The 24585-nt window shown below is 42.5% G+C and overlaps 1 protein-coding gene across 5 annotated transcripts in view; it reads left to right on the plus strand.

The window, feature by feature from the left end:
- The window catches only part of elmo1 (engulfment and cell motility 1 (ced-12 homolog, C. elegans)), a 73979-nt gene that overhangs the window by 44727 nt on the left and 4667 nt on the right, over positions 1–24585 (plus strand). For all 5 annotated transcript variants that reach the window (XM_028431209.1, XM_028431217.1, XM_028431200.1 and 2 more), the window contains 4 exons: positions 5745–5881; positions 19013–19176; positions 21332–21444; positions 24270–24377. In XM_028431209.1, coding sequence (XP_028287010.1) covers positions 5745–5881; positions 19013–19176; positions 21332–21444; positions 24270–24377 — 522 coding nt within the window. The remainder of the gene's footprint in view (positions 1–5744; positions 5882–19012; positions 19177–21331; positions 21445–24269; positions 24378–24585) is intronic.

Consider the following 24585-nt stretch of genomic DNA (forward strand, 5'->3'; position numbering starts at 1 on the left):
TATGCATCATTTTCACATTTTCCCACATCAGACTAATTTGTGATGCTAATAACAGGTGAATAATTACACCTTTTTCATAACTTTGCCCACTGCATCTCCAGGTTTAGAAGTATAATTATGACTCATGATCTGCAGGCTGTTTGTCTGTGTGCATACTGTATTGGTGGCTGAGCACATATGTGCAAGTATGCTAGTGAATTTTCTGTTGTTTTGTAATGATTAAACAATTCTGTTTCTGCATTTGGGCCTTCTGCAACAGATTGTGTGTTTATTTGCATAAGCATGACTCACGCCATCTGAGATATTCCCCTCAGAAGAATCTGAGCACAGGGTATAATACAGTGCACGGGGTGGCTGATATATTAAGGTAGAACTGTGTGTAATAAATGTCACCTGGGACAGCACAGACTGACACAGCCAGATGCATCGGTTCGAGCTTTATTGTGTCTATGAAAGCAGATACTGCTGAATTTGTTGATGCTTGTCTCCGTCCTAAGAGCTGATGGATTCACCTCATGCCTTTCCCCGTCTCATTTTCCTTTCTCTCCATCTGTTGCCCTGTTATTCCTCTGTCCTCTAAAGCATCTTGACCGTGGTGAGGGGCTCAGCATGTTGAAATGGTTTAGTTATGTAATTTGAAAGCACAGAGGAAGGAGGGATTTGACTTTGCCCTGTTTTCATGCTCATACAGTCTGTTTCACATGGGCTTCTCTTCTGAAGTAACCCATTTGTTGTCAGATAGATTATTTTCTACATTATTCTTCAGTCTTGTTTTTAAATCTTGGTTCCCAAAGCAGAGACATGTACCAGTGACCTCTTTCTGCTAGCATCCTTATTTAATGAACGTTAAGTTTCATGGCACTCAAATTAGAAGAACAAGCACAAGCAGCCCTGCTGCCATGGCTTAAACATTAAGAAATGCACAGATTCCACTGTAAAACGCTTTGTATTTAGAGGCGATCCTACAAGATAGCTAGTTGGTTCATAAGCTAATGAGTTTAGGATGCATCTCGGAGTTGGGCAGCATCAAAGAAGCGACAGACATCTGGGGATCCAGGTCACCTAACGCTGCTTTAATTAAACACACGTAACAAAGATGAGTTTAAATGGTGTCACTTTCACCAACATTTTCTATAAATGTTGCAATTATATTGGTATCATGATAGATCTGTATTCCAAGTAGCCATCTGCACTGGGAGCCCTTTTCTCAGGTGGTATTATAGTCATTGCCATGAAAATTGCTTCTTTTTCTCTCTGGTTTTGGAGACATGTTGGCAGTTCCAAAATGGCAGATGGATGAAACCAATCTACAAAATGTAATTTCTTTCCCATTTAGATGAACTCATCAGTGGAGAGAGCAGGATATAGACAGTCTTTCTTTGATAAACAGTGTAGGTATGAGCTTTTTTTCAGCCAGGAATTAACCTAACATCCATTACTGTCGTCTGTTTAGTGATGCTGAGCTGTTGTTTACTGTACCATGAGAAGCACAGTCAGCCTGCTAAGTCATCCAGCCAGCTGTGGTTTGCATCTCTGTGTACCTGCTGCCTTGGCATCCTGTATGCAAACATGCAAACAGTGACTGGACTGGATAGATGGTGCTGACGCTGCTTGCTGGACACACACACACACACACACACACTCCCCTTGTCACAGTTGGACATGAGGACATGCTGGTATTGTAATTAGAGTGAGGATGGCACTTTTCGCTATGTATTCATCATGTGGCATAGCTACAAGGTGACTCTGAGGGTTGTTTTGCTTACTTTGTGCACTGTGATGGACACACACTCTCACACTCAAACAAATACACAGAGGACCTTGACAGATGTGTACAAAGACACACAGTCATACACACCACTTTTGACACACATGCTTACTCACCTCTCTGGTGTCCTGGACTCATCTGTATGCTTGCAGGTTGAGAACATAAATCTCAGTTGGTGTTACCAAGTCCTCAGAAACTTCACTTTGAATACGCTCTGATAACTGACAGGTGACAGCTGTCGCACACACAGGCTCCTATTCAGATGAGAACTAATATACATGAATGCAACTCACGTTGTCTTCAGGGACGTGACAGTGACCGGCGACCTCAGCCCAACATGTGTCAGAAGATAGATGGATAGAGTGAGAATGAAAGGAGTCTGCACCCTCTGAGAGGTCGTACCTTTATGATGAAATTGGGTGGTGTTGTGGAACATTAATGATGTGACAAGTCTAGTTTAGTCTGTAGCCAATAATTCCTCTACACTGAAAAATTGCTGACAAAAACCTGTCAAGAGTAGAACACCAGAATTTTTAAATCTGGTTTAGTGTTGACAAACTACATCTATTTTTCATCATACTGTGAGTGTTCCATCATAAAACACAACGTCCTGCTTGATTCATGTGGGCATATGGCCGAGCACGCTCCAAACTGGCCCTCATGGTGTCCTGTTACTGACTTTATGGGACGTACAGCCACCAAGCATCTGGCTATACAGATGGATGAAACGCATACAGGACAAAGGAAAAGTCAGCGGGGCCTGTTCTCTGTCTGCAATAAAGCCACATGCTTGGCCAAAAAGAGTCATAAATTGTGCCTGAAATTGAGCTCCCATCTACACTGCTGCGTTGTGCTGTGTTATCACAAGCACACTTCAGAGTGTGTGTTTGTGTGTGTCCCTTTAGCAGTAAGTTTGGACCATCAAACAGTGGCAGACTCCTCGGGCAGTTGTATCCAGTCATGCGCTCTGTTCAACAGTGATTTGCCTCTGGTTTTTCAGAGATTTGTCATACGTTATTATTGGTGTGATGTCATTTTTAAACATATTTAATTTTAATTCAATTCATATCTTTATGGTGCAGAACAGTGAGGGACTTTCACACATGGACTGCAGCCCTCTGAGCTCAAATGAGCTTAATGTGAGAACATTTTAAATAGGTCAGTGTGGACATTAGGTTGACTTTGTCCTGCCAGAATAAAATCTGTGTATTGTCAGATTGACCTGATATGTGAATAAAGCAGGTAATTATCTGGAGAATTCACACTGAGCGAGTGGGTGATTTAGCTGCTTTGTACTGCTGCTGGTGTGTATGTTGCTTCACCGTCTTTTATTGATAATGCATACATGTACAAATGCACACCTATAAATTTCTGAGTTTGATTGTGGGCACTAAATAGAACATCTGGCAGAGGCTCAGAGTCCTTCCCGTGTGGGGGCCACCAGGCTGGACCTGATTTGATGAAGGATTTATATCTTGATGCAGGCCTAGGAGCAGCTGAGGATCTCCAAAGCTGTAGCTCTGGCTGCTGCTCATAGACTGACAGCTTAAGTGGATGGACGGGATGCATAATTCACACTCATACATTCAGATATTGATGAAATTTGTTTTATTATTATCCTAATTTATCACACACACAAACACACATGATGAAGGTTGGTACCAAATTAACCCTTGGTCCATTTGGGCCATTTCTTTACCTGGCCAGTTATCTGCGTTGGTGCTTGTGGCACATTTATATCAGTTTATAGCAGTTTTTTGAAAGTGGACATTTTTGTCCCTGAGAGGGTGGTAAATTAAAGTGATGCCTGAGGGTTAAGGTCGTGTGGACGATCTGGAGCACAAGTAACAAGCTTGCTGTTTCGTTTTCGTACAGACCTTCAGGTCATGCACTCTAGCTGCAGAACCCCATAAGTCATGGTATAGGGTGATAACAGTGTTTTACTGTGCAGATGTTTTCGTTTGTCATTCGTACAAAGCCTCAGTTTGAGCCAAGCCTTTGCTGGGCCACAGTCCTGGTATTAGAGCTACGAAACAAGGCTGTTTAAGGCTAGTAAGGCTTTGGACCATAGTTACCTAATCTGTGTAACATGCCTTTGCTCTCAGCTCCATTCAGGTGGATAATTTTAAGTGCTTGTGTGCAGTGGTGAACATGATTCATTTAAGGCATTTCAGCTGGCTGGGAAGCTGCAGGAAAAGGGAAACAGTTGAGTATTTTCCTCCATATGGACTATTCTGCATACATTATCTATTCAGATAGATGGATTCCAGAAATATGCTGCTAACACTAAAATGCTCAGCAGCAATTGTAGCTCTTTAAGAGGAGTAAAATTGTTTACAAGTCCACTTGTTAGTTGTATTATTTTAATGATATATTCAGTAGCCTGTGCTCTGTAACCATCAGGTTTAGAACACCGTCACCCTGTAATGTTTGTTTTCTTGCCTCGTCCTTGCTGCCTCAGGTCCTGCTGGGCCCTGTGAGAAGTAATAAAACTGTCTGCGACTCAGCATCCCTGCAAAAACCTCAAGATGGAGAAATTTCTGCAGAGTCACATGAGACTGCTCACTGTGTGAATCTCCCAAATAAGCCTTGACATGTAATTCCCCTCACCTTGCCACCTCAGGGTTCTGTTGATCCTATCAATAAACAGGCCGTTTAGCTTGGAGGTCACTTCAAACTTCAACCTCCCCAACAACTTGTCTGTCGCCGAAAACGATATTTGATTGATGAAGGATTTTTTTTTCTTTTATCTGTTCTCTGTTTTTTTTCTGCCTCTGAGGGAAACACTCTTGACAAAGCAGGTAGTCAGCATCTGTTTTGGCTCACCTCCATTAGTTTCCTGATCGACTACCAGCACCGGCGGCGCATCCCTCCGGACGTGCTGCACCTCGGCCTCCCCGTAATTTCCCATCTATCGCTCCAAATCAAGGCCGAGGTCGTCGTTCCCATGGGCTGAGGGCATCACTCATTATCCTGTGAAGTTTCAATTCAGCAGCCTGACCTCCTCCATCCAATTTCATGGCTGCTCATGGTGGGACGGTGCCCCCGCTGCTCCACTCTCCAAATTCTTTAAATGAACCAACCTTTGGCTCAGGGCCGCCACTCATCTCAGCAAGACGAGAGAGGGAGACAAATTTAGTTCAAGTGAATGTCGAGCCTTGTTATTGTACCTCTTGGTTAATACGGTTTGGGCACTCAGGAGCTCTGGCTTTCCCCACTTTGCTCCCATTCCTATTTCAAACATGCTCTCACACAAATAGGGAGGAGTGAAATGGGTCAGTACACTGCTAATAAAGAAAATAAACCACCTCTGGCTTTGGAATGAACAATCACAACTTAATCCAGCTGAAACCAGCTGCTGGTCACGGTTTGTCACCATGGACCACTTTATGTTTAAGTTGTTATATTTCAATTGTTTTCTTGAAATAACCTTACAGACATTAACTTCCTTCCATGTCTGCAAGATTCACAGAATCATGTCATTTATTGTGTGTGTCTGTGTGTGTGTGTGTGTGTTCTCTTTTCTCCTATTAAAATTGCATTATTTTGAATGCAGGTCTTACAAAAAAGTCTTCTCTCTGCGGGTGTTTGATCACATTTGTCAGTGTACTACAGAATATTTCAGCTGGAGTTAGCTGATGACTTTATTTCTAACATTTTCTGGCTAAGTGATGTTTACTTGCAGTGACTGTGTGTGTGGGCTGCTTGTCCCTGCGGTGCATTAGTCAGGTGTTCGGGTCCAGGTTGGAGGCCACATTCCTTCAAACCCAATTATGTGTAATTGAAGCAAGCATATGGCATGAGTCGCTCAGCGGAGGAGCAAAGTAAAAAGTAAATGGACCTGTGCTTGCAGACTGTTAACCATTAGCTAGTTAGCTTAGCAAAAAGCTGGAGAGGCAACATTTTTACACAACACAATCAATATTTAAACAGTGTTGCTGTAGCTGAAAGGGCTCTGTATGCCTTATGTTCACAGCCAGTGAAAACTGCCATGACTTCCACCCCATGTTCTTCACCCACGACCGCTCCTTTGAGGAATTCTTCTGCATCTGCATCCAGCTGCTCAACAAGACCTGGAAGGAGATGAGAGCCACAAGTGAAGACTTCAACAAGGTACCCTGTCTGTGTCATCACTTTGTTCCCCTTTCCTGGCAATGTATTCATTTTAAGGTTGGTAGTGCATTCAGCTTTGAATTACAGGTATTTATTTTGATTTTTGAGTGCTGTGATTACAGCAGGTAAAAGTTCAAGCACTAATAGACTCTGATTCAGCAACAGTAACATTTAGAATGGCTTCATAAAATTGATCTGGGCTTCTACCAAATCCTAGTTTGAACTCTTTTTTTTTTTTTGCTTTGTGCTGACTTTATGAAGTAATCTGTAGTGACATGATGTCAGCACATCAAGAACATAAAAATAAGCATGCATACACGGGAGAATACAGAGAAGCATCAGTTAATGACAGGTCAGTCACATGACCTCCCTTATTTACAAGTGTAATTATCATATCTGCAGTTCTGTTAATAGTGTGGCTTGCACACCCTTGTATAGTTCTGTGAGAGAAAGAGAAGTGCATAAACATCCGGGGCTTTTTATTTTACAAATGTCATTTCTCTTTTTTCTCTCTGACATGAAACATTAGCCGTCCCCATTGGCTGAGCCCCTGATTAAGCTCCTACATCTTCATTTGGAGCTCAGTGGAGTTTGGATCAGGATGACAAACTTCCTGTTAGTGAGCTGGCTAATGCAGAGTCAGCTCACACAGGAAACCTTTGTATGTGCGCAGCCAGACGGTGATAGTAATGAGGTGTTTATGACAGATACTGTATGTTGTGTAGTCAATTGGGCATCGGTTGTTACAGTCAGCAGATGCTCTGTGCCTTTCCCCTGATTTATCAAACAAATTGTGATTATCCTATTGTGTCAAACACCAAACAGACCGACAGGAGCTACAGACCGTCCTGTGTCTCTGTTGTGATTCGTGATGGTCCAATCCTCTGTTTGATAGTCACTAAAATTGTGTCTCACACATAGAAAGCCAGACCTCACGTCTGCTCTGCGGGTTCTCATTATTATGTCACTCTGCTGTATTGTGTGACACTTTAACTGTTAACTTCCATTCCCAAAATAAGTTTTCGACTCTTGGTCCTTGTATTTTTCTTTGTGAGAGGAGCCATGGCTGGTGTGCATGAATAAAGTGAGTCTAAAGTTGCGTCATTTCACAGTGAGTCAAATGACGGAAGATGGTACTGTGAGTTTCATAAGCCACCCTGGGTGTCATTACTGGCAGAAGTTAGCACTCACATGCAACTTTGTGAATAAAGTCTAGCACTTGAATTTGACAAAACAAACGAGAAGTGGCATGAGCCATGCTGTTGGTGTTATTGATGTTGTTGTTGTTGTTGTTGTTGTTGTTTGAGCATGTCAGATACAGCGTAAGTTGCTACATGTAGATAAAAGCATGACAAAAGGCAGATGGAGTAATCCTGTGTAGCTGCTGCTAGCAGAAAACATTATATAAAGAAGATGATGCAACAATGTCATGTTTGTGTCTACATACCTCACCAACAAAAGCAATAACATCCTATCATTCGGTTCCATCTCTTTACACTCTTCCCTTGAAGCTGACAGTCAGTTCTGATTGGGTTGGGATGGATGATGCTTTCATGTCTTCTACCTCTTTCTCCATTCTCATGTTTCAAAACACACAGTTTGACATTCAGCAGTATAGCCTACAGTGGCTTGTCGATAGACCGCTCGGTCTCAGGGACTTTGTATCAGCTACATGGTGCATGTTGAGCTGAGTCACTTTGTATCCACTGTGAACTTATAAAGATACCCTGAGACATTAGAACCCCGGATGATATTGAAAAGTTGTCATTTCTTTTTAATTTATTGAGCACGAGTCTGAAATAAGAATGAATCTCAGGCAACAGCAGGAGCAAATAATGCTAATGAGAACAAGATTTAATGAAGGGATACTCTGCTGTTTCTGATGTGAATCTCCAACAATTTGTAACCAGGGATGAGACTGTGATTGCTTCCAACCAGACATGAATGAACAATCAAACCGGTGTCTGGCTGCAAAGAAAGCCAAATCAGTGAGATCTGCAGGGAAGGTGATGACCTCTGTTTTCTGGGCTGAAAAGAGAGTGTTGCTGTTGGACTATCTGGAAAAGAGTTTACTACGCTCATACCTCAGGGAGAAAATCAAGCAGATTTGGCATGGGCAGACTGCCGATGCCTGCCAGCTAGGACTGTGGATTTGAACCTGTCCAACTCAGTGATTGCTGTTTTGATGATGATTATAAGGACAGATCAAGATTAATGTGGTGTGGACAAGAAGTACTGGAGCATCTCACCGGCCCTGCTTGAATGCTGCCCCTTCTTATTCAGTTAGTCAGGTAATCAGTCTCAGTCAAATAAGAAATAAATTGTTCCTTATGAGTCTGTGCTGTTACTCATTAGTGGTCACAGTGACATAGACAGTCAGATCTAGCTCTGCTACCTTGAGCAAACACATTCTAGTGCATTATGGTAAAAGGATTCGTCTTTAACTGTGCTGTGTAGATGCATACTGCCATTTAAAATGTCCTGTGCATGCTGTATCAAAGGGTATGGACTCTCTGGAGAGCATAAACATCCTCATGTGGGTGGATAATAAGACATGTCAAGGATAATTCTGAGGGCATCCACTTCAAAATGCAGCTTTTGTTTGCTGCCAGACACTGATGGCTCTGAACTCTCTGAAAAGGTGGAATACTCAAAAACACCTTTTTTTCAGGCTCGGATGTGCATGATGCTTTAGACTGCGAGTGTGTGAGCACATCTTAAATGCTGATGGCTTCCTCGGTGACTGGCTCTTCATGGATGGCTGAGCATTTGCCCAACATGCACGCACACACACACACACAGGCTGTAAGATGAATTTAAGACAAAGGCTTAAATGAACCTTAAAAACACTGTGGCGGTAAAACACACACACACCACCGTGGAGCTGCTATACATTTTTCCATGCTGTTTGAGGAAAAAGCATGCTTACAGAGAACAAGGGAGTGTGTGCGTGCTGTGCATGCATGCTGTATGTGTGTTTAATGGAGGCAAGTCTGATGCTCCCAGGGCACAGCTCCGACCATCAGCAACCGTTTCCCCTGTTTCCATAGCAACCTCTGTCCAATTACCTTTGCTGAGCTGCACTACTCTGGCTCTGCTTCGATAAGATGGAGCCACTCTGCTGAATGTGTACATGCTTGTGTTTCTGTGTGTCACTCCTTGTGTGCGTGGCAGCGTCTATCAGAGACTCTGCCTTGTACGGCTGCCTGTTGTCCCTTCATCAAAACGTCTGCGCTGAGAGTCTTTTTTTCTCCCCCTCATCTTCCCCGCAGGAGGAAAAGCAGCCTTCATCTCTTTCTGCTCAGACCCTTAGAAAAAAATCCCTCACTGATGTAGCGGCTTGCAGCCACTCACAATACTCCTCCTCCTCCTCCTCTCATCCCTCCCTCCCTCTTCGTCTAAACCCCTCTCTCTCTTTCTCTCTCACCCACACACACACATACACACACTTATCATGTGATACACTTGCTGCATCACCATTGGTGTCTCTGATCGTGGCGTGTGTCCAATCAGGGCATAAGCCCGGAGATCAACATAAGCGAAGCAGAGCTGCCTGGCTGATGCTCTTAGAGTCACAGAGGGAGGGAGGAAGGCAAATAGAAAGGCAAAGAAAAATATCATAGTAGATGGGAGATTGGTAAAGTTTAATAGAGTAGAGGGTGTTTTTTTATTAAAGGGAATATGATAATAGAGACAGTCAAGCAGGATATCTAAAGGAGAAAATAGTCAACCTGGAGAAAGAGGAGAAAAGGCAAAAGGAGGTGGTGCACGAGCTGTGTTGACAGACAAGTCTTTCCTTATTGTGGCTAACGCTAAAGCTCAAAGTCAGCTAGACTGCTCTTCCAAGGAGCCATCTGCTCCCTGCATCCTTCCTTGCGTCCCCTGTCGCGTGCTAAAAAAAACTCTTTTTCTGGCGAAAGCGCGAAGATTCATCAGTCACTGTGGAGAGTATCACACCGCACCTGGAGCCATGGAGGTGACATGTAAGTACAAAGAATGGAAATGAGAAAGAGACAGACTGGTTTTCAATTTGCATAGATGGATGGAGCGAGGGGAGGTGGTAGTAAGGGAGGCAGAGGGACTGTTTGTGTTGTTGCCTGGATGCGGAGGAGGAGGAGGGGAGGGAGGGAGGGAGGAGGATGGAGAGAGGGAGGAAAGATGAAGAAAAGGCAGGGGCAGAAAGAGAAGGCAGGACGGGGCAGAGCGGAAGAGAAAGAGGAGGGACAGATGGGGCCGAGTAGAGTCGGCGAGGCGTAAGCAGGTTAGACCGGGACCCGGATCACAGCCTTTTCATTAACACACATACTCAGTCACACAAATATAATCTGCTAGATTACAATTTCACCCATGTGGACATACACATGCCCCTGTCCTCCATCACACCCCAGGCATCATCTGGATTCCAGTGTGTGTGTGTGTGTGTGTGTGTGTGTTGGAGGTTGGGCTTTGTTGTTGTGAATGGGATTACTCTACATCACCAACACCCACTGTTTGTCACCAGAGGAATTCAATGCCACTACTGCTCTCCTCTACTGCACACTGTCTCTCTGAGCCTTGGATGAGCTTCAACCAGTGTTTTAGCCAGAGGGGTTTGACACAGGATTAGAACGAGGTCAGACCCGGACTGTAGAGCAGGAGTCTGTGAAATACTGCCAGTACCTGATTTCATTTGTTTTGGACGAAACACAGGAGCATTGCATTCACTAACTGTCCTAGGAACCAGGGACCTACTCTACTGCGATTAGGGCTGATTAATCTGTGAATTCAATAAGTGCCTAATTTCTCATTGTTTGTAATTAAGTTAAATTTGTTGGAGAATGCAACTAGAGTTACAAGAGTGATTTCACTCTTTATAATAAATCTGTAGCCAGAAAATGGTCTAGCTTAGAATAAAGACTAGAAACAGCTAGGTTAGCTCGGACCCTTTGTTCATCTGAAACTAATGAATTACTTTTATTGCCTTGTTTTTATTCATGATGGTAAAAAATGGTAGAAAATGGACCATTGTGCTTTTGTCTGTTGGATTAGCAGAGTTCATGGCTTCAAGCTAACTGTCCCTCATGTAGCTTCCTATTGATTGGTTGGATAGGAGAACTCTCAGGAGAATGCTTAGCAAGAGATTGAAGGTCAGGAAAAATAACAGCCTGTTAGAAAATGATGGTCAAAATGTAAAGTTAGTGGGACCACATTTGCACAGAAATGCACCCTGTGATTATATTAATGAGTGCATATAACCTTAACCTAATCTGACGTTAACTGAAGAAATGATTTTCACAGGCACAAAGCATCCTGTGTCATCCACCTAACAGCCTCAATCCATGTCCAACCAGCCATACATGCCTTTCATAAATCATAAAAAATGCATGCTTCCCAGTGCAGCCTTGTTTATGATTACTAAACGCCAAATTGAGATAATTGTTCTGTAAAAACTGGCCTTTAACAGAAGATCTTGAACCCGGTCTCCTCAGCTAAATGACCCAAGCATAGAAGAAGTAAAGCTAAACCCCCCTTTTTTATTGGTATTTGACATTTCTGTTTCCGCCTGGGGTGATGTAGAGGAGAGTAGATAATCTGCTTTGTTCAGCCATGTTGAAGACTGGCCTGTCCCATGTGGGATTATACACAAGACAATCCTCAAAAGCACCAGCAACTACAGCAAAACGGCCCTCAGAGAAGCTCAGGATGCAGTTATTTAGCTGCTGTTTAAGAACATTAAGAGGTGGCATTTTATCTGTTTCTGTTTCATTCAAGGCTGCAGATCAAATCGGGAAGCTTAATGCAAATGAATGCAAATGATTTCTGACTCTGCTCTTTAGCAAGAGGGCAGTCTCTCTGCTCTTGCCAGAAGGTTATCATGCATGCATACATGATTAGTGAAATGGCTGCTGGTGCGTGGAGTCAGAAGTGATGTGACAATAATAATGTGAGTGCAGGTGCCAAAGGTTTTGGGCTGGTGCCATGTTTGGATTCCAGGAAGCAGCTCGGAACAGTTGGTGAAAGCGCTGTATATGCTGCCATATGCCAACAACTGTGACTGCTGCTGTCCCCCTGCCCCCCTCTATAGCAAGACTTGCTGTTTTATATACCTCACCAATGCTTCCTGTATTCTTCCTTTAATTCCTTTCTTTGTTTCTCTTCTCATCCTTGTCTCACGACACGAACCCCCTACCACCACCACCACTGGCCCACCCCCACCTCTATTGTTGAATTCAGACAGGCTATTTATATCTTTCTGCCTGGCTGCCTCACCTCCCACTCCCTTAACAAGGTTAGCTTTATTGTTTTTGCACACGTGTGAGTGCACTCGGACGGTGCGTGAATGTGTGTTTGCCCATGCACCACAGCAAACTAGTGTATTTGTGCTAGAGTCCACGCAGCCAGACGCGTGAGGTTTTAAGAGGTTTTTGTGTTTGTTTGTGTAGTTTTTGTTTTACTCACAGTTTGTATATGAGTGTGGAACAGCAAGAGCATAGTGTGAACGCTCAGCTCAATGCAAGGACTTGTGTTTTTTTTAGTGTATTAGTTTTTTATGAGCGTCTGAGTGTATGTGTGTGCCTAAGGGTGATCTCTGATCTGAGGCAGCCATGGCCCACTCACATCCAGAACACTAAAGCTAAGCTCACTAATCAGACCAGAGAGATCACCAGTCATTAGCATCAAACCATCAGAGCTGCATGAGCAACAGAGATGCAGAGCTAACATTTTGTTTTGTTGTGTATCGTAATAATGATGCTGTTGTCTCATCTCCACTACAACTGACTGGGAATCAGCAGGGGACGAGACGAGTAAACTCAAGTTTTTCTGTCTTTTGATGTAGTTATTTATCCGTCTGTTCATTTATTTATGCCGCTGTGTGTCTAATCTTTTATGTACACAGTAGTCCAGAGTATACTCTGGATTCTTTGCAACTAAGGTCTCCATAAAGGCTTTTGTGTGTGGGTGTGACTTATTGTGCATACATGCTGGGGTATAGCTGCAAGGCCTTATCATTAGTATCATATTATAATCTGATTTTGATGTATCGCTGCTTGAAGCGGTGTTTGAAACACTTCTGTCTGTGTGATGAGGCATGCAAGGACTGAAGATATGCGTGTTACCAGACATTCAGGGTTCTGATACTTTCTCTGTCATCAACTAAAAGTGTGTAGCTGTAGGCTGATCATTACATTTACCTTAAATAAAATTTGTAAATACAAGCTATATTAATAGTTTGAATCTAGTATGCTTGTTCTCTATATTCTCATTTGCACAAATGTATTAGTTCAAAATCTTTTAAAAACAAAGAAATGTGATGTTAGTATGCTGTTCAGCGAGATAGGTGGGATAGTGAAACGTCCTCCTCTGGTTACAGAGACAGTAGACATGCTGGAGGTCTGGTTTATCATCTGATGATGTTAGAAATTAAAAACAAAGATTGAATAAGGAACAAAAAAAGTCCTGCAAAAAGCTGAATACTTCAGTCTACTCTGCTCTGTCAGTAGCTTGTGTTGTGTTGTGTCCCTGCTGCTTTACCTCTTATAATGAAATAATACCTGTCTTTATGTCCTTGAGTGGATGTTTCATCACAACTAATTGACTCCTCCCTCTGGAACAATTAATGCAGAATGTCCGTATTTTTCAGCAACAACTGTGGCATGATAAAACACTCTTCAATGTGACACTGTACACAAGCCAAGGTCAGTGCTTGGCTTTCATCAGCATTTCTTGATAGATTCACAGCAGGCGCCGAGTCCCCCCCCAGCGACTTTGCCTCTTCAGTCACCCATATGGGCTGAGCTGCACCTCACATGGAGCTGGCTGTTGAAAAGGAGCTCCTCTGACAGTTTGTCTCGCCATGCAGCGCTGGCCCTCTAAATATGGCAACAACAACAGCCAGCAGCAAAAGCCGGTGTCAACCCTGCATGTGGAAGGAAGAACAGAACTGATGCAGTGAGGGCAACAGATGTGGTGTGTGTGTGTGTGTGTGTGTGCGCACACAGGGATATTGGGAATATGTTAGGAGTGAAGTGGTTTATGTGCAGTCTAAGGTGTACATTGAGACTGTTTTGCTTGCAGTACAGTGGTGTGCTTCCCTGTAATGCAGTAATGCTGTCAAATGGGTCCCTAAGGCATTCACTAAGAGACAAAAGAGCTGCTTTTTGCTGCACTTCAAAGTTGCACTACCACTCTATTTTATTGAAATATCTAGATATAATAAGGTCTTATAGTTGAACTATGGGGGGTAGATACATTATTGAAATCTTAATGGATGAAAGGAGCCTCTTTCTCTTATTTGCTTTCAGCAGGCATAACATAGAGCCATAACAATGTTTGTTATGAAAGCTTTAAAAAAAAAGGCTAAACATAATGTGGGAATCTGGTGGAGTGCATCACTTACAGCTTGCGCATCACCCTCGAAGAAATGGTAAAGATTCTGCCATTCAAATTTCCCTCTCAAAGATCAAACGATCAAATGTCATCTCTGCGTGTTGGTTGGTGTTGTTTCAACTCAGGCGTTTGGTATTCCCTGTGAGTGGGAAGCATCTGAAGTACCACAGTATGCTGGGACCAAAGCAAAGCCGTCGTGTTTGTGCTGGTTAACGCCTGTCAGGTGGTGTTTTGTTGTGCCTCCCAGAACGTCCTCTCGCACAGGGTGAGGGAGAGCAAAAACTGGCACAGTTGGCATTGTTGGCATAGATTAGTGTCACTATCATTTCACAAACAGAGACCAGAAGGAAACAATGTCTGCATGTGCAAGTAAGGCTCTTCTTATTATTGATTTAATGCCTTCTTCTCGTTACGCTCTGTTGGTAAAATTGAATCATACTCATGGATTTTTTTTTTATATATTAGAACATAGAACTTAATTTTACAGTGACAACAGAAGCCTTCCCAAAACAAACTGTTACAGCTTCCTCTCTCTGTGGAGCGTGACGAGAGGCAGGCTTCCTTTCATGTCCATCTCTGTGGCATTGTTTTATTTTTAATGACAGCAGGGTCAACTTTAAAGAAGATAATTATTAACTGAACACGAGTGGCAGGGAGTGGTAGTGTAATTGCCATTTCAATAATGGGAAAATGGATTCCCTCTCTTCACTTTTTCTGCCAAAATAATCTAACTGAAGTGTGTGTGCTTTGTGCAGTTTTTGTACACACGCATACATATTTTCTCTACCCTAAAAAAAGCCTAACATTCCCATTATCACCATGTGAGATTGACTTTTTGATTGCTTTCAGGGAGTTATCAGGAAAGTCATTATTCTGTGATTACCACCTTGTTATTTGCCCACAAAAGTGTCTCTCCAGGACAATCTCCAGATTTTGCCACACAGACCTGAGTGGCAGGTAAGCATGTGACTGACAGCTGGTAAATGATGTCATTAGCATCCTCTTAGGTAAATGGAGCAGTGGCAACAGTCGATTGGTCAGAGAGAAATGGGACGGTAATTTGTTATGGCTGATGCGTTGTTGGTGATGGATGGCGGGGCAGCTGCAGGAGAGAGGAGCTGCCGGCTGTCCTGTTGGAGGAGAGACTGAAGGGAAGAAAGGAGTGGCAGAGCAGACAGTGGCCAGCTCTTCGTTACATGGATTTGATGACTTCTGGGACAGCATTTAATTACTTTTGCTGACACTTGCTCTGCTATCTAACTTCTCCTCATAAGAGTTACAAGACGGAACAATGGCCTGTTGTCCAGAAGAGATTAGGGAAGAATGAGCAAGACAAAAATAAAGGATGAAACTGATCAAATCTTGGATAAACAGATCTGAGTACATAGTAAGAAAAAAGCTGTATGAATTAACTGAGCCTAAATTTATTATGTGAAAGAGCACTCAGCCTGCAAAGTTTGTTTCAGTGCTGATGTCACTTCACCTCTGCCAAGGTGCTCTTTGAGCAATCAGCCCATAACAGAGAAGGATGAGGATAAAATATTCATAATGCCCCACCCCTCCCCACCCCCTGCCCTGTTGTGAAAGGACCATGTGTTCATATTAAATGTGATGAATATTCGCAGTGTTAATTAGCATGAGAGCAGCCACATGGGCCAACAGAATTGTTTTCCTGCTGGAGACATGACTGCAAACAAGGCATATTAATGAACATTCCCCAGGGACGGCTCCGCTGAAGCACCGGAGCTGGATGGCAGTTTGTCCCTAGAGATCAGGATCAGGTTAGAACGAGGCTGCAGGTGGCAACAAGATCTCTCTTTTTGAGAAAAGCAGCTGTTTTAATGATTTCAGGGAGCAATTTGAGGGCTCTGACTCTAGTATCAATTCTGTGGCATTGCTGTATTTCTGTATAATTCCCTTTTATTATAAATAGCATTTAATGGAATAATGTTCCTCCTAGTCACACTGACACGTCATTTATAATCTTAATGGGAAAATAAATTAATTTTACACCTAATTATCAGTATTATAGCTGTGTGTATGTGTGGAGAAATTTATGACAGGCAGCACCATGAAGTTGTGATTAAAAGTAGTGGACAGGAATGATGAATCTCTTGTAGCATGATTGCATGCTGAGGCTTCCTCCATTTGGCTGTGCATTTTTCAGAAGGAGGTGGGAGCGGAGGCGACGGGCTGAAGCTGGAAAGCCTGTCCCTGGGGTTGTAAATCTGCTGTTAGCTGGACACCTGTTTCTCCCCATGAAAATATGGCACTCTTATTACAGGCAATCACAGATGGGGGCTGAAAACAGCCCTCCATGGAAATGACATCCCACATTAAGAGTTATCATAAATACCTTTCTAGCTTTTTCAGCTGAGAGATGAATGGACAGTTGTGGTTATGGATGGATGAAGTGAGGCTACATCTCAGCTCAGAGGCAGCACTCTCACTCAACTAGGACAGATCTTAAGCATGGCCTGTATTTATAAAGATGATTTGGTGCTTTAAAAAAAAAAAAAAGTTTAGAAGCTCAGTGGGGTGACTCCAGCTGTACGCAGCGCCAGACTTCCTGCTAGGAGCATGAGCAGTGGAGGTGGATGGGAGAAGCAGTCATGCCCTTAATTAGGTGGGAGTATAATAATTGAAACAGGTTTGATTTTTGAGCATTTTGGAGCCAGCCTCGTGTGGCCATTTAAGGAACTACAACTGCTGTTGTTCTCTGGAGGAACATTTAATCCTGACATTTTTGAGGTTGAGGTTGCTCAAAATCCAGACTCTGCAAATTCTTTTATACAATACTTTAAAGTATACTTATAATAATGGTAATATTCCCAGTCAGTAATTTCACTGTCAGTAAATGGACTCATTTCAGGCACTGCATTACTCACATTGTTGTTATTTTGGTGTCCATTAGTTGGGAAAATACATGGTGATTACCACAGCTAGACATATTTGCTTTGCTGAACCTAATCCCTGGATTATTTTTTGTTTTTTGTAACTAGTTACAGAAATGTTTTCTGTCTTCTGAAAAGCTTAACACCAGCACATTACCACCCGACCCTATCAGATCCAGAATTAGAAGTGGGTTAATTCCTTTTTCTGGCGCTGTGCAGCACCAACTTCCCAAAAGGGAACTTTGAGTCCAGACCACTTAACACAGAGAATTCTGCTGTGGCTGATTCATGAGGATTATCCTCCATCTCCTGTGTCGTCTAGTTTTTCTAGTCTTGGATTTTTGTCCATGCTGTGCATATTTCAGTTTTGAAATGGTCTATTTTTAATGCTGTCACCCCTGGCTCAGTCTGACTAGTGAGAGTCCAGAGGTTAGCAAAGTTGATGAATAATCGCCTTGCAGTAAAAACAAACAGCAAGAACATTACATAAGACCATGTTTGGGATCTTGGTTAGGATTTGACCTGGTTGTTGAAGTTGAGGAGACCAGATGAAAAAATAAACATTAGCTACAAACAATATCCAACATTTTTTTGGTGCATCTTGGCTCACCATCCAGATCTTATTATAATAGACTCAACACATTGTGAGTGTTCGTAGAGGATCGAAATACATCTGTGTCCCCAAGCAGAGAAAAGCAAAAATACAATAGAGTGAAATCAAAGAGAACAGAAGGGAAGACGATTTATTTCTTCGATTGATCTGATCCGGAGAATCAGCATCTGCAGGCCCAGAGGCGGCTGCTAACAAAGTTGATGTATAATCAGGGCTGCTCGTCACATCATCTGTACTGCCAGAGAAATGTGAAAACGCTGAGCCAAGTTTATTTTTATAACCAAGTAATACACACAGTGTCTCAGCAGGATTTACAGTCCCACTTTGACCGGATCTCTGTAAAGTGATTCTCTGTATTGGAGGGGGTGAAACAACCGTTGCAGGTGGTGTTAGGAATTGTGTTTTCTTTTTTAATCACTTGAATACCTTCAGGAAATAAGAATGTATCTTTGGTTTATATTAGTGTTCAAATTATGCATAATGCAAATGACTTGTCAGAATGAGAAGCTAAAATGGAAGCAGCTGTCACTGAAGACTTCAGCTTAGGACTAATTTTCTGGAGGCTTGAGTGTATGTGGAGAGGGATGAAGAGAGATTTAATATTTGAGGGGAAAAAATCAGCGCTTTGTTAACTCTGATATAAATCAGTGTAGTCCTGTTATTTAGTCACTTGAATCATAAAAACCTTTGTGGTATTTATATGTCACAAAATGAGGTAATAGAGGGTGATTTAACATGATCATGAAGTCTTTGCATTTACTGTATTAGGATGTCCATGTTGTCAGTTTGTAATGTGCAGCACTGCGTTTATCCCTGCTTCTACTACAGAAGCTGTGTGTGTGAGTTTGTGTGTGTCTCCTGTCAGCAATGCATATGATTTAAGGTAATTGATCTAGATATGCATGGAGTGTATTATGTGTCACTGATGAACACTCTTCTAATGCACTGTTGTGCACAAAGACCCTCTTGAAGATTAGGAACACCGCTCATGTCATGCTTCTGCATCCACAGTCAAATTAATGGCATTAGCCAGACGGTGTCATGGGCGAGTTGTGTCATCATGTATTTCCCTGGTGTGTGATACTGTAGCTGACAATTGAATAGCCACTGTTGAATTGTGTATCCACAACCTCCAGAAATAGAGAGGGCCTCTTGTGATAATACACAGACTTGCATGTTCTCTTATTTTATCCTGTATGTCTCCTGCAGCCACGATGATCTCTCTTGACTCCTCTGTGCCTCTGTTCTGTGACGCAGGTAATGCAGGTGGTGAGGGAGCAGATCATGCGAGCACTCACTCTCAAGCCTAGTTCCCTGGACCAGTTTAAGAGTCGCCTGCAGAACCTGAGCTACACAGAGATCCTGAAGATACGCCAGTCCGAGAGGATGAATCAGGAAGACTTCCAGTCCCGCCCCATTCTGTGAGTGGAAAAATAAAAGCTGTGCATGCACACATTTATTAATGCGTACTTGACAGATGAAAGATCACAAATGGTAAAAAGGCATGTTCCACAGACCTGAACGTACTGTGATAATTGAAACTGTCCTTCTCAGCTTCCTGATCAGGACCCAAATGAGGACATAGTTTACATCCTCAGAGCTGCAGTGCTTAATATGCTTGTAATTACATACTTTTTTTCTCTTTTTCCATTTGTCAACTAAATGCCAGCAACTGCCCCAAAGCAGGCTGCATCTGTGCTTTTTCTCTTGTGATTGAAAATATGCATTACATCCAAATTGTCTGTAAATGGCATTCCTGCTGAATACTCCGTTAACGACCCTCCAGCTCATTACGCGCGGTGTGCCAGCCTGTAATAGATCATTCATTGAATGATCATGGATGCAGGTCCTGTAATGGAGAACATTGTTTTGTCCTGCCTTTATTTAATGGAGTAGGTTGCACTATTGAAAAATCGTCTCACCGAGAGAGCTCGTCCTTTTGAACAGTAATCAATGCTGAGCCCAGGGCTTATTGAATCGATATTGGAAGGGTAGGGACCAAACTTTAGCAGCCAATTAAATCTAGTGGAGAAGGAAAAGAAGAAAGAAGAAAGGACACCCTGAAAAAAGTTCATTGTACAGCCCCCTTTTTGAAGATGAATATTTTAGTGTATAGCTGTATTTCTTTATTTCAATAGCTTTGTCTCACAAACCCCTCAAGTGAAAATGAAGGCTCTGTAACAGCATGAGACTACCTGAGGTCAGCTCCACTAATCAATACTGTACAATCATGACTTGTAAATATAATGAGCTGAGCATGTCTGACCACAGATTTAAAGAAGCCATGTGTTACTTACTGCACCTGCCCCCCAGGTTGCTACCATCAGTTACTGTAGAGGACGACTTCAAACATCAAAAGAAGTGAAGAAAAAGCTTTAATAGCTTCAGATCAAAGCTGTCGCTCTCGTACATCTATTTGACTCTTGTTCAACAGATTCCAGACTTTTTTGGCTGTGCATGTGGGAATTTTTGTTTCATACAAATTTGCTTATACATGAAAAATAAAGAATTCATGCAGTGAATCAGCTCAGAACTGCTGAGGACATACCTATGAGAAAATGCTAATGCAAAGCTTAATTGTATTGCAATCCCCAGAAAATTGGGATAAAAAGTGGCTTAACGCAATTCAATATTGATTTTCCCGTTTTCACCTGCGCTTGGCAATATTTTACTGTGTAGGAACTGTACATTCCCACAAGGCTTGTGGCTCACATCTTTCATCATTTAAACAGCCAATACCAGCCTAAGTACTTCTTTTACAGAGGTCTACTGTGTGATTTTCTGCATTTGCCAGAAAGAATCAATTTAAACAGAAATGGAAAGAGGAAGACAAAGTCAGACAAAAGCATTTCTCCTGCGTCAGGCTCAGTCACAGGAATGCTAGGTGAAATGGTCAAGTCGAGACATCATTATCTATCCTTTCCACAATGAGCCACACCTTTCACGCTAGCTGTTTCTTTGAAGATGTCAGAGTGAACGTCTGACCAGCGATCGTTGTAATGACTGGAATCACCAATGAGGCAAACACACAGACAGGGAGGGCAAGCGGGGGGAGAGGATGAAGCACATGATAAGGAGAAAGGAGGTCAAAAATGTGATCAAGACAGACAGCAAGTAAAAAAAAATTACAAATCTGAAGCTTTAGTGCATCTATAGACTCACAAAATGTGTCTAGATCAGCAATATTTTAAAGACTGGAAGAAAGAAATGGTTAAATACAAGTAAAAGGACTCAACAATGATGATGAAGGGGAGCTGCACTGCTCAAGCAGATCATATACATAATTCATGTTGACTAGTGCTGTGTGCTGTGCGCAACACACACATACATGAAGACGCATTAATAAATGACAGTGAGTCAGGCAGCAGCCAGGAGCCTCATGAGCCAACAGTGTGTGTGCATGTATATCTGTATCTCTACATGTGGACGTTTGTCAGTCAGATGCACGCTGTTAGATAACCTTATGAAATATACATCCCGTGGTGCGCCGTTAGCGGCTTGCCACACTGGATTGCTGTGGTTAACAGAACATAAGTAATTCTCTTAAACCTGTAATGTGCATTTCTTACCCTGCAGGGAGCTGAGGGAAAAGATCCAGCCAGAGATCATGGAGCTGATCAAACAGCAGAGGCTCAACAGGTTGTGTGAGGGAACCTGCTTCAGGAAAATCAGTAGTCGTAGGAGGCAAGGTGAGACACACAATACAAATCTGACTTTAACTTGCCTTCATCCACAGTCAGCGCTGTCCAGAAGGACTCCCCTTCTGTTTCCTCCCATGTCTCCCTGTCTTTGTTCCTTGTTATCATTCCCTTTTCTCTATGAAACCCCAACAGGATATATTCTTATCAGGGTCTATCTTTGAAGCTCGGGGCTGGTGTGTGTGTGTGTATCACACAAGTTTCTTGGCTTTCTGAGCCTTTGAGGTAGACACATGCAGTGGTGCACACACACCTAAGCCTTACCTTGGCTTTCACTCCTTTTACCCATGCTACACATGCCTAGAAATATGCTCCATTGACTAGCTAGTCTACCTTGTGGTGCAAACCGGTATTACGCTGTTTTAAAGGCTGGCGCTAGCTGCTAACTTCGGCAGGTATCCTTCATTGCAACACATAGCTGTCTTTGATATGATATGATAAATGTTATTTTTTTCACACAATGAACTCAATGTTTGATTTAAACTGACATTCTTGCAAATTGTATCTTTACAAGCTGACATCCAGCAAAGCCTTGAAGGGACCCTAGAATGTGTCATTTTTATACAGAAAAGGTTTAATTTACATGCAAACAGTGTTTATTGTTGACTAAATGTAGTGTCTGTATGAATGGTAGTCCTCATATCTCACAATGGGAACGAGTGAAAGAGGAGTAGAAATTGAAAATCCAGTTGCCAGCTTAGACGGGAATGTATTTCAATCATTTTGCTTAATATCGTGTTTCACAGTCGGGGGAAAGCAAGCATAGAGGACTGAAAAGAGGGGAAGTATTTAGCCTGTATTATATACTGCTCTTCAGTCACAGAGAATTTAATCTGCTTGAGGTTTGATCCCTTCACTCTGCTGTCCTCCCTCTTGCACTTTTCATCGCCCGTCTCCCTCTCCGTCTGCATACATAAAGACATAAAAAAAACAGACACACTCAGGTTGTGGGTTGGTTTGCTGTTACTGTCATCAGCTGTCCTGCAGGAACTGTACTGTCCAGTAAGTCAAACTGAGTCAAACCTGGTGGGGTTTTCCCTCTTTGCCCGATGTACTCTCGCATTTTAAAGCCTGATAATGATTCACCATGGCAGCTGTCATCCAGATGTTTTCAGAGCTGGGTTACAGGAACAGCAAAAAAAGGAACACAGCATTGTGGGCTAAAGCAGTTGAAACAACAAGTTACAATACAAGGCAGATGTTCAAGATGGAGACCATCAGCTGGATTAATTCTTTTTAGGATTAAGCTCATATTATTGTATCATGGTTGTTTCTTCAGTAAACAATGCATATCAGCCATCAGGAACACCACACCACAGTAAATAAAACAACTCATGCACTGAATTTAATGTAGCACACGACCTGCCGGGTTACACAGGTTTTAATCTGCTGCAACAGCATGCTAACTGTAGCCAAGTCATCTGACTGCTGCTAGCTAGCTGTAGCTGTCTTTGCCTCAAAGGGGATGTTGTCACATCACAATGCTTCAGCAGGCCCTCATTTCCCTTTTCGTGCTTTGTTCTGTCCTCCTTGTGCATGCATGAATTTCTGTCGTCTTCACATCCTTCTTGTTGTGTATCTCTGCATTAAAATGTGAAGATGTCTTGCAGACCTGAAGCAAGATGAATGAAGATGCGGGTAGTTCCTTTAAGAAAAATTTGTTTTTTTGGGGGGAAGGATCTGTCTTTATGGATTCTGTTTGTTGACTCTTTTTACTGTTGTCCCTTTCTTACACATATACACAGTATGTGATCCCATCCTCCCTCTCCCTCAGTCCCATCCCTCCCACAGCTTGTTGTGTGCCTATTTCAAAGTCGCCCAGCCTGCAGGGACTGAAGTACCTACATCAAATATTAATTTAGCTGAGTACAGTGCAGATGAATCTCCTCTGTACTTTCTGTGCTGCCCATTACAAGGAAATGCTTCTTTCTAAAAGCCCAGGTGGACTCTACAGTCTGCCTAAGAGCAGGACACTGCAGGTAACAGCACTTAGGTCTCAGGAAGGTGCACTTTCTGTAAATGCAGCAATGCAAAAGTAAAATTGGAAATGTATCTGTTGAATTTATCAGCAGTTGGGTTGGTGAAGCTTGAAGCTACAGATGTAGCATCTTCAAGCCAATGGAGGAGCATATGTTCTTATACACAGACACACATGCAGGCACAAAGTCAGTACCCCAATCAGTTTAGCTGAACATCTGATCACATCCTCTCCCTTCACATCCATCACTCACAGCTCTGTCTGCGCTCCTGTGGACTGGTGCCACTCTGTACCAGCCTGGCACCTTCAACAAGTGTCTATTTCCAGAAATTAGGATCTGGACTGTGCACATACAAGTCTGTGCTGGTGCCCACTGCCAGATCATTTGGTTGCAGAGGTTGGCAGTAGAAGCAACAACCAGTACAACTGGTAGTAAAAAGCATTCACAGCTAGAGGACTGCGTGTTAGACCAAAAGCAAAACATGACAGGTATTACCTGTTCTGTGCGTTTAATTTAAGTCACCACAGTTTTGCAGTTTCTTTGCCTCCTTTGAATAGTAGAATAAAATCTAAATGCACTTTTGATCTGGACTTGATGGTGTGTGTTGCTGTTGAGTCATTGTTAAAATGATGAAGGTTCTGTTGTTGTTGTTGTCCATCTGCAGATTTTACTCGCTTTTTTTTTCTTGTCACAGATTTTTTATTTTTTTTCCCCATGCTAATTTTCTATCCTGTTGATGACTCATGCAAATCCATACCCATAAGATGTCTTTTGCCTGCCACTACTTATTTCATAAGTCGTCTAAATCTGCCTCTCTGCTGTCTTCCTTTGTTGCAGATAAGTTCTGGTATTGCCGTCTGTCCCCGAATCATAAAGTCCTGCACTATGGAGATCTGGAAGAGAGCCCTCAGGGAGAGGTGCCCCATGATTCCTTACAGGACAAATGTGAGCGTCAAATAAAATTATTTATAGTCTTAACGAGTAAGCTGTCACAGTGTGTATTTTTTAAATTTAGTATTTATTCCACTATAATTATCCTTCTGCTAGTAAAAAGCTCAGAGAACACCAGTACAGGCGATGACAAGCCGCTGCTGCTATGCTTTTAATATTTGGTGTTAACATCAGTTTTACTTGCTCAGTGACAGATCTGGGG

Source organism: Parambassis ranga, chromosome 2 (genome assembly GCF_900634625.1).
Source record: "Parambassis ranga chromosome 2, fParRan2.1, whole genome shotgun sequence".
NCBI lineage: Eukaryota > Metazoa > Chordata > Actinopteri > Ambassidae > Parambassis > Parambassis ranga.